Source organism: Echinops telfairi, unplaced genomic scaffold, assembly GCF_000313985.2.
Source record: "Echinops telfairi isolate 266 unplaced genomic scaffold, ASM31398v2 ScPeMD7_7424;HRSCAF=8462, whole genome shotgun sequence".
NCBI lineage: Eukaryota > Metazoa > Chordata > Mammalia > Afrosoricida > Tenrecidae > Echinops > Echinops telfairi.
Window position 1 is genome coordinate 79,999,983 of NW_022111324.1, and position 17,479 is coordinate 80,017,461.

General features: G+C 43.0%; 1 protein-coding gene across 2 annotated transcripts in view; it reads right to left on the reverse strand.

Moving 5' to 3' along the window:
• Positions 1 to 17,479, reverse strand: part of SMYD3 (SET and MYND domain containing 3) — a 775,649-nt gene that overhangs the window by 115,102 nt on the left and 643,068 nt on the right. For both annotated transcript variants that reach the window (XM_045297858.1, XM_004699962.4), the window contains one exon: positions 8,494 to 8,581. In XM_045297858.1, coding sequence (XP_045153793.1) covers positions 8,494 to 8,581 — 88 coding nt within the window. The remainder of the gene's footprint in view (positions 1 to 8,493; positions 8,582 to 17,479) is intronic.

Here is a 17,479-nt window from a genome sequence, read left to right on the forward strand (position 1 = left end):
TATTTACATCTTTATATGCCTGTATTTACATCTCTATGAGTACCCTTTGCCTCCTAGTTCTTTCCTCTGTTTCTTTGTACTTTCCTCTTGTCCCACTATCGTGTTCTGCCTTCATTTGGGTTTTAGGCATTCCTCTCGGTTACATTGCCCTTGATCCAGCCCTGCAAGGCCTCCCGCACCCTCCTTGACATTGATTTTGGATCACTTGTTGTTCCCTTGTGCCTGTGCTTGTTAAAACCCTCTTCCTTCCTTCCCCCTCCCCTATCCCCAGGCTCCCCTGATCTGTCATCCCATTGTTCTCTCTTCTGGCTTGTTTATTCCACCTATCCCTTCCAGGTAGACATGCTATGTACCATCACCAGACTGAGTGCAACGAGGCAACAACAGAAAGTAAAACAATGTCTACAACAACAATACACACATATGCATACATATATAACCGTATGAATAGTTCAGGGTCTGTTTGTTTTCTTTCATGTGTGCTTTCCAGTCAAGTCTGATTGCATCCCTTCACTCTTAATCCTCTCAAATTGACAGTTGATTACACAACTACCACACCCTGCCATGCCCTTCAGTGATTATTACTCCAGTAACAGTCTGTATAGATTTACCTTTCCTCAGTTTCCTATACAGAAAATCATACAAAGCCAACAGGAAGCAAACAAAAACCAACAACAATGGCCAAGCAGAGGAAAACCTCATTAGAAAAGAAAGCAGAAAACATTAAAAACTGAAAACTTTAAAATGAATCAAAAGAGAAACCAAATGATAAAGTGTTACATTTTAACCTAATTACACCTGCTTTGAATTACTTTACAATGGTCTCTATCTGATAACAAGGCTATTCCCATCCCTGGACTATGGTCAGAGGGGAGTCCACACTTTTAAAGGGGTCTGGAACGGCAGATTCGCCCAATGCGATTGCTCGATCTTTTTACTGCTGCTTCCATGAGCATTGATTGTGGATCCAATTAAGATGAAATCCTTGACAACTTCAGTCTTTTCTCTGTTTATCATGGTGTTATCTATTGATCCAATTATGAGGAGTTTGGTTTTCTTTACACTGAGTTGTCATCTATACAAGGCTGCAATCTTCACTCTTCATCAGCAAGTAATTCAAGCCTTCCTCACTTTCAGCAAACACAATTGTGTTGTTCGCATATCAAAGATTAACCCAGATGCCACATTCTTCAGATAATCGGGCTTCTCTGATTATCTGCTGAGTGTACAGATTGAATAAGTATAGTGAGGTGACACAACCCTGATGCACATCTTTTCGGTTGTCAGACCATGTAGTATTCTCTTGCTCTGTTCACACAATGGACTCTTGATCCATATTCAGGTTCCTCATGAGCCTGATGAAGTGTTTTGCAATTCCCATTCTTCTCAAAACTCTCCATAGTTTGTCATGATGCATACAGTTGAATGCCTTTTCATAGTCAATAAAAACACAAAGAAACCTCTTTCTAGTATTTTCTGCTTTTAGCCAAGATCCATCTGACATCAGCAATCATATCTCTTGTTCCACATCCTCTTCTGAATCTGGTCTGAACCTCTGGCAGCTCCCTGTCAAAGTACTATTGCCTTTATATTGGAAGATCGTCAGCAAAATTTATCTTGCATGTGATGCCGATAATATTGTATAATTTGGGCATACTGCTGGTCACCTTTATTTGGAATGAGTTACAAATGTGGACTCTTCCGGTCAGTTGGCCAAGTATCTATCTTGTAAACTCTTGGCATAGATGAGGGAGGTGCATCCAGTGCTTCATCAGCCTGTTGAAATATGTCATTGTGTAGTCCATCAATTCCTGGCATCTTGTTTTTGGCAATGCTTTCAGTGCAGCTTGAATTTCTTCCTTCAGCACCATTGGTTCTTGCTTTTATGCTACCTCTTGAAGTAGTTGTATGTCACCTATAGTGACTCTGTATTCTTTCTACCTTCTTTTGATGCTTCATACATCATTCAAAATTTTACCCACAAAATCTTCCAATATTGCAATCAGAGGCTTGATTTTTTTTCTTTAGTTCTTTCAGTTTAAGATATAATGGGTGGGTTCTTCCTTTTTAGTTTAATAATCATAGAACACCATTTACTGGGAACCCTCAAAGCGAAAGATCTCAACCAACGCCCAACAATCATCAATTCCATAACCTCAGAATAGCAGTCATCTCTTCTTCTCACACCAGGCAGCTTCAGCCTCCAGTCCAAGGGAGCACGTCCTTTCCTTAAATCTGCTAGGTACGTTTGAGGTACAGCCCAGTTTAATTAGTGGGGTTTCCACATCAAATCTTTCTGGCTTGGCCTATGAAGGATGTTGAGCTCCTTGAAAAGACAGAGTCTAAAATCTCAGTAGTCTATAGCACATGGCCTGGCTCACCTAGGTCTGGATGGAAACTAGGTCAAAAGTGACCAATCAGGAACATAATACAAGGCGTAGTCTCCATTTGGGTTCTACATAACTATTGTTAAGTGGTTTGTTTGTTTGTTTTCGATAAAAGGTTGGTCCATGTGGTTTACCCATGAAGAGAAATGTATGAGATATACATGCCCCTTCCCTGTCTTGACTTGAATGTCCAGTAGGGTTTACTTATCATTCTCATAGGAGTTTCTGTTGATTTGGGGTAACCTTAGCATAATGTGGTATGCCTCTCTTCTTTAAGAGACTTACACAGGAGTAGGCTTGAGGAACATTGTAATCAAACTCCTGCCATCTCGCACTCCTCTCCACTCCCACACAGAACCCGGTTTCTCATCTGACCCCTCATGCATAGATCTCTTCTTCATCAATGGTCTAATCTCGTAGCACCACCTAGACAGACAACCTGCTACATCGTATAACTCCTCTATCCCTCCCGCTGGCAAAACCTACCTCATGCAGTGTCCAGACCTTTAGGGCACAGTTTTCCAAACATCAGTAAGCACAGCTCATCACTGAGTCAGTGAAGCAAACCAACTGTGTAAGTGAGGAATCATATATCTTTACTAATCCTCACGGGAAATGTATCGTCCTGTTAGCAGAGAGGCATAATACATAATACCTCACCCAAAGGCATGACTTCCTTGGTGAGGATTTCAAGCATAATATACCTGTAAGGGCCCTTTATATCCTACTTCCTATACATTACACCCAGTTTGTTGTACTGTGGTGGGTTACATGTTGCTATAAAGCTGGGAGCTCTGCCGCCAGTATTTCAAACACTAGCAGGGTCACCCGAGGTGGATGGGTCTCAGCAGAACTCCCAGACTATGGCAGACTAGGAAGAAAGGCCAGAGACCTACTTCTAAAAATCAGCCAAACTGCCCCCCCAAATCATAGTGTTGAGAATGAGAGGGGTCAGAACAAAGACCCCCAAGCCCATCTCTAGACAATGGGACATCCCCTCACAGAAGGGTCACAAGGAAGGGATGAGCCAGCTGGGGCACAGTATAGCACTGATGAAACACACAATATTCCTCTGGTTCCTTGAGGCTTCCTCACCTCCCACTAACATGCCCCTGGTCCCATCTTTCACTGTGGGCTAGACCAGAGCATGTGCACAGGTACAGATAAGAGCTCATGCCACACAGAATCCAGGTTAGATAAATCCCTCAAGCACAGAACTGGGAGTAGTGAGACCAGGAGGGTAAGGGGAAGGGGGGGGGGGGTTGAGGGACTGAATGCAATGATAGACACTAACCCCACCCCCAGGGGGTGCGAACCACAGAAACATGGGTGAAGGGAGACAGCAGTCTGTGTAAGATATGAAATTAATAATAATTTACAATTTCTCAAGGGGTCATGGGCGTGGGAGGTGGAGAAGGAGGGAAAAAAAGAGGAGCTGATACCAAGGACTCAAGTAGAAAGTAAATGTTTAGAAAAGGATGATGGCGACCTATTTGCAAATGTGCTTTAGAGCATGTGTGTATGGATTGTTATAAGAGCTGTAAGAGCCCCCCATAAAATGATCTTTAAAAATAATAAATAAATAAATAAAAATCAGCCGATGCAAACCTTATGGTTCACAATAAAATAGTTATCCAACAGTGCAAGGAGGTGAGCTCAATGGGTTGGAAGGTACTCAAAAAACACAGTGGCCACACAGAGGAGTCAAGCAAACAAACAATGATAATGGAGGCACAGCTACCAGCAGCACTGTGTTCTGTCGGACAGGCCACCAGAACTCTTGGCCGACTTGCTGGCAACTAAGAACTTGTATTACACCATGTACTTTCAATACGAGTCCCGGCTCTAGGCAGTTGATGGTGAACCTGGAAACTCTGTATTTATTGAAGATAGGTAAGTTGGTCATTTTTCTTTTGCATGTGCCTACCACGTATGAGTAAAGTGAGCTATCGTCCAGAAGCTAAATGCATGCTCCAAAGACTGAGGGGAGCCACATTGCAGTTAACAGACTGATTGGTAACAGGCTGCTCAGCTAACCTATATGGCTTTTGGTTCCAGAATCAGACATTTGACAAACTGTCAGGAGGAACGGCTGGCTCTTATGCAAAGCTACACCTGTTGGCAGCAAGCCTTTGTACCTTATTTTAACATTGTGCTGTTTGGCCTTCCCTCTTATTTACCTTTCCATGTAAAGATGCATCCCAGCTCCTTTTGAAGAGCTTGAGGGGACAAGCCTTGGAGTGAAAACCAGATGTGATGCTCTGCAGCCACTCACAGGAACATCCACTTTATCCCCAGCCAGCTGGAAGGGACTGCGGGCCAACTTCCCTCCCTCGCACTGGCAACTCGCTCCTGGCAAACAAGGTAAAACCTTTCCTGTAAAACACCCCAGTGAGCAAAAAAATTGATTAATTTTACTAAGAGGCTTTTCCCCAAAGCTGATGCCGGCAGATATTTGCTGAAAGATTTAGCCACTGGCATTTGCTCTCTGTGGACTCCAAGTCGGTCCATTCAGGTGAGGGCTTGAGCCCTGGGCCTGGGCAGGGCTGGATGGCTCATCCAAAGAGACTAGGGTGCCTATGGATAGGGCGGAGGTACTTTGTTCCCCCTCCCTGAATGACCAACTTTCAAATGACCATGGAAGGATTAGGGGGAGAGAGAAAAGGAGCAAATTAAATGCACTTGAGAAGGAATCCATTCTGTGAGACTCAAATGCTGCTAGGTCGCTGGCCTTTTCTCATTGAATCGTATTACTCTTCTGTGGAAAATCCTTGCCCGGGCCACTCTTCCCTATACAGTCTCATCTCCTGTGCAGGGCTCTGAAGGCCTCCCCTATTGAACACCTGGTCCAATTTCTCCACACCCTGCTGCTCATATTTCACATTCTAGGCTCTGCAAGTTATTTCCTCTGTGGCTCTCTCTGCCTCTCATTTGGTTGGCCCAGTGAACTCTTACTGATCCGCCAAGACATGACTAAAATTTCCCCTCCTCTGTGAAACCATCTATAACCTCCTGAAGTCAGTGATCTTTCCTTTGTGCCCCCAATAGAGATCTTTGCCGAAAGATACATTGACTGATTTAGCACCCCCGCTAAGTGTGAGAGGTGGGCATAGAGGCCTCCGTCTTCGTAATCAGTGGCTCCCCAGAGGCTGGAAAAGTCCCACGCCAGAAAGTCAGTTTTCAGTAAAACCGTTGAATTCAGTGTGGCAGTTCAATGATCTGTCAACTTGCGAAGGGGTGGTGTCTAGCTTGTCAATCAGGTCATAGCCAATGAGACCTCTGTGTGGGCATGGCCTTCTCTAGAGGATTCTGGGAACTCCTGTCTTCTCCCTGGAGGTGGGACAGACAATTCTGATGACAAGCCTGATGGAGCCAGAGCCCTGGAGCTGGAGGAGCCATGAGCCATGTGGAGACCCACTCCAGTGCTGAGATGCTTCCATTACTGAGCTGCTTCTACCACTGAGATGCTTTCATCGCCACTGGATCCACAAGGCTTTCCATCCACTGGCCTGTGATCTCCCTGCATTTGGTGTCATTGCATGTGTTGCATGAGTCTGAAGAGGAACTTATAGATTGGTATTGGACATATGGGCTGATATCGGACTTATGGACTTGATCTGGACTGGGCTGGGGTGCTTTCCTAATATACAATTACTCTTTGATATAAAGTTCTCTATTACACACATATGAGTATCTATGAATTTGTTTCTCTAGACAACCCATACTAACACATTGAGATTGAATTGCAGCTGTGTCATCTATGGACCCTAATTCAACTGCATAGGGCCATACAAAACAAGGATGCTGTTCATTAGCATAAAAATCTATAGGCCCATGAACATTGCCCTCTTGCTTCAAGAGTCCACCTCTTGCTGAGTCAGATCCTGCTTCCAGGATCTTCCATCCAATCCTAGGAGACCTAGTGGCATAATGGTTATGTTTTGGGCTGCTAATGTATTGTCAGCAGTTTGAAACCACCAGCCAGCTCTGTGGGAGAAAGACAGGGCTTTCTACTCCCATGAAAAAGTACAGTCTCGGGAATTCACAGGGGCAGTTCTACCCTGTCTTGGAAGGTCACTATGAGTCTGCATCGACTGGATGGCAGTTGAGTTTTTGTTATTTTTTCCCATCCTGTCTGAGGAAAGGGTTTCTCATTCCCCTTTGATCCTGGCCCACTCCTCAAAGTATACTTGAATTTTTCTACATCCCTCTTAATATGTTCTCCCTCAAACTGAATAGAAAATTTTGTATAGATCAATAGTTTCACCTCTCAACCTGTATTCCATATTTCTATTAATGAAGCTCCAAATCACAGTAGTCTTTGTAAGGAGACCATATCATACTCAAATATTATGATATTTTGCTTTTTCCTTAAACTCTAAAATCAATTCACATGTTCTACTGCTAAGCTTTATGCATATTTATGCACTTCAACTTTTTGACTCGAATAGAGGATTTGAGAAATACCCTTTTACATTTCACCTTTTTTGGCTGAGGCAGCATTCAAGCTTACTAAAATCTCTGGAGAACTTGATTCGCTCATGCTCCCTCTGCATTCCATCTCATCCGCACACCACTGGAAATGAGGGACGCTCTAGGGTCACTGTGACTTGGCATCAACTCGATGGCAGTGAGGGAGGGGGCAGGCGCTGTCTACCTTCGGTGAGGCACTGAATCAAAGTGGAAGGGGGCTGCGATAGGAAGAGAGTCCTCCAGGGTGACAGTGATCCAATTAGCATCATTTTCTTCGACATAACTACTCAACTGTTCAGCAAGACATTTGATCGTGTTAGCATTTAGCAAACGTGGATGGAATATTTAGGGAAAATGGAGTACTGGTGGCATAGTGGTTACACATTGGGCTGGAAGCCACAGGTTGGCAGTTCGAAACTACCAGCTGCTCCCAGGGAGAAAGATTGGGCTTTCTAGTCCCATAAACTGTTACAGTTTCAGAAAGCCTCAGAGGCAGTTCTACCCTGTCCATAGGGTCCCTAAAAGTTGGCATCGACTTGATGACAGTGAGTGTGTGAGTGTGTGAGTGTGTGTGTGTGTGTGTGTGTGTGTGTTGGGGGCGGGGCAGGGATAGGTCAGATATCTTACAGAAATCTCAATACAAGCTTTACCCAAAAGAGGTGTGGGGTTCAACATGACTCTATGAATTCATTCGCTATTGGCGAATCCACACATCATCTACATGGCCACAGCTTTCTTTTTCATCCCAAGAGTAACTGATTCTAGATTCCTTACCAGGATTGCTAACAAACCCACTGGGCTATTTCATTCATTAAAAACAGAAACATTTACCTAACTACTACTCCTGTTCTTTATGATTATTTAAAGGACATTGTCTATAAGTTAGAAACCACATTTGTAGATTTTCTCATAATTCACTAAAGGCATCTGACTAATCTTTTCTAATCATTTCAATGATGTTGATCTCTTTCTTCTGTTCCTATAATTTCCTTCACCACATTCTTGCTTACATGAAATGGGCTGACGTCCCTCCCAGTCCAAACCCTGTCTCTCGGAAATTCAGAATCCCGTTTACAAAATGTAGCAAGAGTGGAACCTAACAAGATGACCTCCATCATTAACAGTATCTCCTTATATGAACTTTGACCCATCATGGTTCTTATGGTTTACAGCAATTTTTTTATTTTTATACAGTGATCCCTAGGCCATTATAGTTCAGAAAAACTTAATACAAAGTTTCTGGATCTAAAGGTCAATGAATTATAATAAATTCTGATGATTTGTAAAGATTCGGAAGTATTGTTTCCTAGAGACTAAAGTAGTTAAGGAAGAAGGAGATCTAGGGCTCTGCTATCATCTATATATGAAGAGAATAACACTGATTGTCTTAGTGTTGCTGAACCACAACTTATCTAATGGTGGTGAAGCATGGGTGCTGATATTGTTAAAAACTTCTGTAACCATTACCAAAATGATTGACTAGGGTCAGGGATAGAGTTTGTGAGAATTAAACAGAATGAAGGTCATTGGTTCTTGGAGAGGTCAAACCTGGGAGTTGGCCTCATTATTACCAGGTTCAAAGCAACAAGCAATAATCCCCACAGTTCAACTTAATCCACGGGTAAAAGGATACGCCACTGTGCCTTCAGTTCTTCAATTTTTTTTAAGGACTCTTGAACTTCCTTCCACACTTCTTCATCACCAGTTAGCATGTCAGCATCCTTTTGAGGCCAAATGAAAAGACAGAAGCGACAAATAATCCAATTTAAATATGAGCAAAGCATATCAATAGATGTTTCCCTGAAGAAGACATACAAATGGTCAAAAGCACATGGACAGATACACATCTTCATTAATATCCCCAAAATGCAAGTAAAACCCCAATGAGCTACAACTTCACACCCATTAGGATGGCCAGAATAAAAGAGGCGGCTAAGTCTTGCAAGGGTGCAGAGAACCTGGGACCTCTGCACAACAACCTGGCAGTTCCTTTTTTTTTTTTTTTTTTGGCAGTTCCTTAAAAGGCTACAATCAGAGCGATCATAGCACCCAACAATTTCACTCCTAGGTATATACCCCAGAGAAATCAAAACACGGCCACACGAAAATTGCTCAAAAATGTTCCTGGCATTATTCATAATAGCCCCAAATCAGAGTCTTGTATGTCCATCAACTGAGGAACAGATGAAATGCGGTATACACATACAATGGGATATTACTTTATAAGAAAAAGGATGAAGTACTGTGATAGGGTTGGGTCAACTTGGCTGGGCCAAGATTCTCCTCGTTTGGCAGTTGGGACGTACCTTGTGACAGGGTCTGATATAATGTCGAGAGCTCCATCAGGGAATTTTCTAGGCGCAACAAAACAGTTGTAAGAGGGCTAGAGGGGAGGGCAGCCTACTTTCTCAGACCAAAGCCCTGCTGCAATGGAAAGAAAATTTCCCTAGGGGGTGTGGCCTACTCCCATTTAAGCAGACTCTATGGGAAGACTTTTTCTCTTTTTGCTTGTAGGGATCCTGCATCTGGCCTATAAACTTGTCATAGTGCCTGCAATTGGGGAAACTGTTAACCTTGGATTCATTAGATTTCACAGTCATGACCTTGACTTATTGCTTGGTTCACCTTCCTGCTTCCTGGTTCATCAACCTCAGAAACTACATATGTCAGGAAAATTTATGAGCCTGACTTGTTGACCTTAAATTCATCCACCTCTCCCTACACCTGCTTATGGTCTTCCTGATTTCTGGTTCCTCTTCCTGTTTCCTGGTTGATCAGTTCTGGGAGCTACATGAGTCAGGAAAGGCCTCCACCTTAACATCTGACCCAATGACTTGAACCAAATTGAACTTAGCCACTTCTGAACTGTGTGACCCACTTCCTTGATGTAAAATTCTTTATATTCTAGAGAACCCAAAGTAAAATAAGTACTGATATATGCTAAAATGTGGATGCAAATGAAAATATGATGCTATGTAACACAGAACTGAGGAGTGACTGCTAATGGATGGGAGGTTTCTCTTTGGAATAATGAAAATGTTCTAAAACAGACTGTAATGCTAGCTTTACAACTTGGTGGATATATTAAAATGATTGAATTGTACCCTTTATTCCACACGAGTAATATCTCAAATAAACTATTACAAGAAAAAAATACATGAGTGATAGAATTATTTTTTAAGAGACCTACAGATAATACTTGAGTACATAAGGAACTGAATCAAAGTTAGGCTAAGTAAAACAAATAGCACAGTTATAGCTACATACAGGTGACCAGTTCTAACTTTGACCCCAAAAATGTTAAAACATTAAAAAGCAATTAAAAACAAGAGTATGGTTACCATTTACTAAATGTCTACTGCCCTGTTTAGTAAGTAGGTCCTTACTTACTTATATTGTCTATTTGCCACTCTATCATAATCAGTACGTGGTGAACAAATGGCTGTAAACCATGTGCCCAGCATAGCACAAAGGGTTTTATTAATCTTATTACATTTTTAATTTACAATAACTCTTTGAGATATGTGTGGGCATCCCTAACCCCAGTAAGCTAATATGGTTGAGGAGTGGGAGTAGCACATACGGGGTCAGGCAGTAAGAGGGTACACTGAAGAGAATTTAAAACCAACAAAATGTTGCTATGATTTTTATTGTCACCATACAACAAGAATTTAAAACCATGTCAGTGGTGAAATATTCTTTTCTTCCAGGTCAGGGGCTCTCACCACCTTGCTCTCTGACACACTACTATTCACATCCCATTTGTAGATGACAAAACTGAGACTCAAAGAGATTAAGTGACTTGCCCAAATTCAGTAGCTTGGAATCAAGTTTAAACACAGGTGGGTTTGATACCAAAAAACTAAGATTCCTGTTAGTATATATTCTGCTTCTCGCACACATCCCTATAGTCTCTCTAGCATGCTCACTAAGGCCCTGGCTATTTTAAGGGGTATTGTCCAGTAGGATAGATCGTAGCCATATGTGAGGAGCCCTGGTGGGATACTGGGTTATGTGTTGGGCTGTTAACCACAAGGACAGCAGTTCAAAACTACCAGCTGCTCCATTTTGTTCCATATTTTTCTCCCAGTCTAACCAGGACCTTCTAATGCGATCCTTTTCAGAGCAGTGGGTAACGGCAGACGGGCATTATCTAGTATTTCTGGATACTGATGACAGCGAGGTCCATTATTCCTGGGGTCCTTTCATCTGTCTTTTGATTTTCATTATTCTTTCCTCCTGGCGGGAGGGCAGGTGGGGGAGGGAGACCAATGGTTGCTCTGAGACTCCAGTTGCTACTCACCCAAGTAGGATACGTAACTTTGTCCTCATGACCCATGTTATGCCAAGGAACTCTGAGGTCCCCCATAACCGTGGTCCTGATCTCCTGGACCCAGGGACTCCCTTCTTCAAGGAGTTTGGTTATGTTTAAGAAATTTTCATAACTTTGAGAAGGCAGGCTTTTACCAATGATGCACATCTCCCCGGAGACTCACATGCTCCTGAGGAGGCTTATAGAATGAACACTGAGAATTGCAAAGTCAGCCTAGGTGGCTGATGGGTGTTCTTTGGCAGGAAAAAGAGGACAGCAGGCACTGAAAACCATAGGAAAGAGAGCCTCGAAGGAAGAAGCGGCAGTAGGTGTGTACAGATATGTGTAGTGTGTGTTTGTTTAATAGAGCTTAAGGATTTGTAAGTGTATGTATTGCATTGTGTATATATGTAAAATTAAACATCATAATAATAACAACCCACTGCCACTGAGTCAACTTCAACTCGTAGCAATCCTAGGGCGGTGAGCTGCCCCGCAGGGCTTCCTATGCTGCAAGCTTTAGAGAAGTAGATGCCACAACTTTCTTTAGTGGAGTGGCTAGTGGGTTTGCACTAGCAATCTTTCAGTTAAGCAATCCAGTGCTTAACCACTATACCACCAGGATCCTCGAGTGTAATAGAACAGGATGGTTTACAAAATTCCACCCTGAGCACACGCTACTTCTTTCATGAAGTCTTATGAAGTTCTAAATAAGTTCCTAGCTTTCCAACCACAACCCCCAAACTCACTTCCTTTGAGTTGATTCCCACTCAGAGTAACCCATAAGACACAGTGACACAACCTCATCCTTCTCTCAGGAGTGGCTGTTGGGTTTGAGCCACCGACCTTGCTGCCAGCAGCTCAAGGATGGGCTCACTAAGCCAACAAGGCTCCCACTAGACCCAGAAGAGGAGGGAAAAGCAATTGCCTCTCATGCAGTAAACACCAGTCTCCCTCCAAATACCTGTTTTAAACCCATACTCGTCTTCCTAAAGCCTTAATTCTACGACCTCATTCTCCTACTCCGAAATCCGCAGCAACTCCCCACCGCTTCTGAGAAAACGTCTGCATGTTAAAATGAATATTACTGTGTAGTTGAAGACCCACTCTTAGTGACCCTGTAGGACAGAAGAGAACTGCCCCACAGAATTCCCAAGGCTGTAAGTCTGCATGCAAGCAGCCTGCCACAGCTTCCTCCTGCAGAACAGCTGGTGGGGAGAAGCTGCCGACCTTTCCCTTAGCGGTGAAGCCCTTAATCACTGCTTCACCAGGGCTCCTCGGCAAGCATGGCCCTTCGTAAGTAAATGTCTCAGTTTTATATTTTACGGCTAGCAGTGCAAATCCTAGGCTCTAGGGAAAAAAAGTGTTGTTAGTCTACATGGTAAGTAGAATAACGGACGCCCAACGATGTCCACATCCTAATCCTCAGGAACTGTGAATTTGGCAAAAAGGAATTCAGATGCGGGTGGAATTAAGATTGCTAATCAGCTGACTTTAAAATAGAGAGATAATTTCAGATTGCCGATGTAATTTGTTTGAAGCCAGTGTAATCACAATGGTCTGTAAAAGTAGAAGAGGGAAGCCAAGAAAAGGTCAAAAGGTCCGGGTAGTTCCAGGGAAGAAGAACTCAACCCCCTGTTGTTTGCTTTGACCCTGGAGGAAGAGGCCATGATCCAAGGACTGTGGGCTGCCCTAGAATCAGGAAAAGGCAAAGAAAGGATCTCCTGATCCTCCCGAAGTAACACAGCCCTGCTGGCAACAAGACTTCAGTCTGTGAGGCCTCTTTCAGACTTCTGGACTCAATGAAACTATAATATAATGAATCTATATTGTTTAAGACCCCGAATTTGTGATCATTTGTTATAACAGCAGTGTGAAATTCATATAGTCCCTAAGATAAATTCTGTTTTTTTCTGGCTTTGCACACACCTTTGTTGTACCTGACATTAATTAACTGCCTCATTTACTCAATCAACATGTATGAAAAGCCTACTATCTCTAGACATGGATTGATAAAGTGATGAATAAATTAAACTATCATGGAGTAGGAAGAGCTTGGGAAAACAGAAAATAAATATATGGAATTATACATTTTGTTAAAGACAAGGCGGTAGGGACAAATAATCAAATAAACAGGGGAGAGAGGGGGAGCATACTGGCTGCAGGGAGCATAATTTTAAACAGCACGAAGGTCTCATTGAGAAGTGGATTTAGAAGTAAAGATTCCAGAAGTGAAGGAAGAGGAGACAGGAATTCTGGGGAGCGAACAAGTGCTGCTGTGCTGAGGCAGGAGCGTGTCTGTGTGGTCCAGGAGACTCCAGGAGTGTGTGTGCAGGTCATTAGAGGCTGTAGTCTGTGATCCTGCCTCTCCCAAATACTTCACCCAGAGTTTTGTATGTAATGAATGCTCAGCTCAGCTAAATGTCTGCAGAATGGATTTGGAAGAAGAGAAGTAATATTTATTTGGCACCCACAACAATATGTCTGTTACATGCATTTTAATTGCACCTACTCCTCATTTATGATCTGATGGTAAAAATCTATCTCACGATTCTGCACATTGACAGCATACATCTGGCAGTGACAAATGCCAAGATGCTAGGTGACCATGTTGGCTGTGATGGCTAAGGTCTTGTGTCATTTTGGCTAGGTCATCATTCTCAGTGGTTTGGCAGTTATGTAATGATTTAAGTTGGCAGTTAAGCAGTGATGTAATTTGGCAGTTATGTAATGATGTAGTCATCTTCTATTGTTTGCATAATACTGGTTCCTACCCAACAACCTAATCTTTAGAACTTAACCATGTTTGTAAGTGAGGAGTGGCTATATTCTTCACAATACCCTTGTAGAGCAATACCTGCAATTTACAAATGAGGGAAGAGCTAGTCCTGAGACTTGAACCATTGGTCCAAATAGCCTTCTACTCCTAATTGCTGGAGTAGAATCAAGCCTAGGTCATTCTAGGTCTTGATTCCACATACTTCCTACTCTCTTCATGTTTAATTTGAATTTGTCTTTCTCTTTGTGAAAGATAGGAAGGTGAAGGATAAATGGCATTGTCTCCACCAAATGCCTACGCTAAACAAAAATTAGATGGCCATGCCACAATAAAGGGGTTGGAAAGAAATCAGGCATGCCTTCAACACCTGTGGGGAAGATTCCAAGCTGGGCATGCTCAGACCAAAGTCACCTCGGTGCAGGTGGATGTCAACTTGGGCATGCACACTAATTATATGCATCTGAACTCAGCCACTAAGAACGGCCAAAACCCTCAACCACGGCCCCCTTCCCCAGTGGGGGTAGGAGGGGATAAATGGATAAATAGCACAGACTGAGGGCAGGCCTTCCCCCCCACCCCCACCCCCATCAAGGGTGGGATCTCCTGTGTGCCTGGCCTGTGCACACCCTCTCAGGGCTCAGGGCTCACACTCTCACTGTCTTGGCTTCCTGTTTTAGTTAGGTGCTCCTCTTTTGGTTCTGCTCCGCCTCATGGCCACTTTCCACATGGTTTTTGGCAGTCTCTTGAAGTGGGCACTTTTAGTTGCAAACTCTCCCCTGGCCCTGCTATGCATCCTTGCACGCTTTCCAGAGATGGCAGGTACTCTCTGAGACTATTACCTGAAACCTCCCTTTCCCTCATAACAGTGAGTTGGATGACAAAAATGCTTCTGTCACGTGAATTCTTTCAGCGTTGAGAAGCAAGAACCAAGGAACACCATTCCAGATACGTAACACTTGCATTGCTTAAAAGTGAAACTCACTTTAGTGAGCTAATACATTTTTAAAACTTCCATAATTCCTATGCTCTTCCTTGTACTAGTACTTGGCAGAAGGGCAGCAAAACCGCCAACACTGGACCCACAGTGGACCAAACATCTTTCTACCCATCAAGGTGAGACCAAGACCCTGGGCAGAAGACTTCATATGAGAATTAGATCGACAACTAAACCTACCACGTATAGACATAATCTGAGTAGCTATTCTTTTCCGTTTACCCTCAGCCTTTATAGGACATGCTGGATGGAACCAAGGTTAACATGCTCAACTGCTACTGGAAAATTTGGAAGTTGAAGGCCACTCAGAAGGAGGGAGGGCTCAGTGACCTACTTCTGAAAAATTTGCTATTGATAACCCTTTGGAGCAAGCTTCTATTATGACGGAGTCACCAGGAGTCAGAATTGACTTGATGGTGGTGGTGGAAACCATTATTTCAGTTAACCAAAGTACAAGCAAGCCTTGAAACTGCTTTGAAACAGTCAGAAATAATGACTCTGAACACGTATCTTTTGTTTTGGAGCTAGACAAAGCTACTCTAATAGTCAAAAACCCAAACAAGTCCGCTGCGCTCGAGCTGATGCTGACTCATAGCAACCCTATAGGACAGAGGAGACCTGCCCCAGAGCAGATTGCGTCATCGTTCTCCCATGGAGTGGCTGCTGGCTTCAAACCACGGACCTCTCTGCTAACAGCTAAGCACTGAAACACGATATCACCAGGGCCCTAACATTAATAACCAGCTTATTTTACATGCCCGGGAGCTCCTCTATCATCAACGTCTCCACACTTTCCGGTGCCCAATTCATCTCACAGCCATTCCCTGACCCTCCCTCTCATGCTATGGCTTCTCTTCACAACTCTCCCTAAAAGGAGGTCCGTGTCCCCTTGTCCCACACCAGCCAGATGGGAAATATTTACTTACATACATATGTATACAGAGAAACTACTTGTGAGCATATGTTCAGGATATATATATACACACACACATACATACATATATACAGAGAAACTACTTAGGGGAACATAATTTAAATTTTATACCTTTCAATTTCTAAAAAAATAACAAGTTAGTGTATTTTATTCGGTGGCATTTCTGAAAGGTTTAATCAGCAAATTCATTATGGCTTAATTTTCATGATTTCTTATCCAAACACATTGAAGAACTTGCTATCATTCAGAACAAAGTTTTTTGGGTCAGGGGGAGACAGCTTTTTGAATTTTATTTTTACTACCTAAAAGAAACCTGAAGTGTGTCTTGGGGGGTGGGGGTGGGGGTGGGCTCTATAATTAGAAAATGGAATGCATTCATTTTATAAATGCATATTTTAATAGGTCAAATGTACTATTGCTGAGTTTTCTACAGAAAAATAATTTAGACCGTTAGCACAGGGTTTCTGAGAAAGTCGGCTCACAGCTGGGAAATGATGAGGAGAATTAAGAAAATGGAGGTTCTGGCAGTGACTCCGCCTCTCCTCTGAAGACTGGTATCTCCTTGCGGTCTCCTTCTCCTGGGCCTCAGTTTCTTCTCTCGTAAGGGAGATGGTGGGTCTGCGAGACCACTAATGTTCTTGTTGGCTCTGCCGCTCTAGAGTTTCAAGCAGTTGTTGTCATTTGCTGTCATGTTAATTCTAAATGAGCGACCGTATAGAACACAGCAACCTTCAACCTTTTTTTAGGTTGCAATCTTCATGGGACTGGGATTCAAAACTTAGAAACAAAGAAGGAACAGTGATTGGATGACGGCATCTTGGTGATAGAAGCAGAGCTGGAGATGACATGATGGAATTTTGCAATACGAATGACTTCCTCAGTGCAAATAACTTTTTTTTCAGCGATACAGACGACGACTCTGCAGAGGGACTTCCCCAGGTGGAACACACAGAAAACAAATGGACAACATCCGTGGGAAGAGATGATGGGGAAACTCAATGTCAGCCGTCAAATGCAGCCGGGGGCTGACTGTGGAACAGACTCTCAATTGTTCGGGTTTAAGTCGAAGAAAATTAAAACAAGTCCACAAGAGCCCAAATCTGACCTTTGGTATATTCCAACTGAATTTCATGAACATCCCGAGAATAGATTTGTCTCAGTGAACACTAAGGACAGAGAAACTGGCAAGCTGGGGGGGTGGGGTGGGGAGTGACATTAAGAACATCATGCAGGGAGAAAGAAAAAGTCATTAGAAAATACATCATAGTGGATGTCAGAAGAGACTCTCCATCTTGCTTTTGAGTGAAAATAGTTAAAACTAATGGAAGCAATGATGAAGTCAACGAACAGAACAGAAAATTTCAAAGGACAGCTCAAAGAAGCAACGTAAAATGTTCTAATGAAATTGCAAAGCTCTATAGTTAGAAAACCAAAAAGGAAAGGGTACATTCAATACATCTTAAACTGAAAGAACTCAAGAAAAAATTCGTGTTGGCATGGAAGAACATATCAACCTGTGTGATCACGGGGTGTCGAACGGATCACTGAAGACAAATGGGTGCATAAGCAAATGTGGCGAAGAAAGCTGATGGTGCCCGGC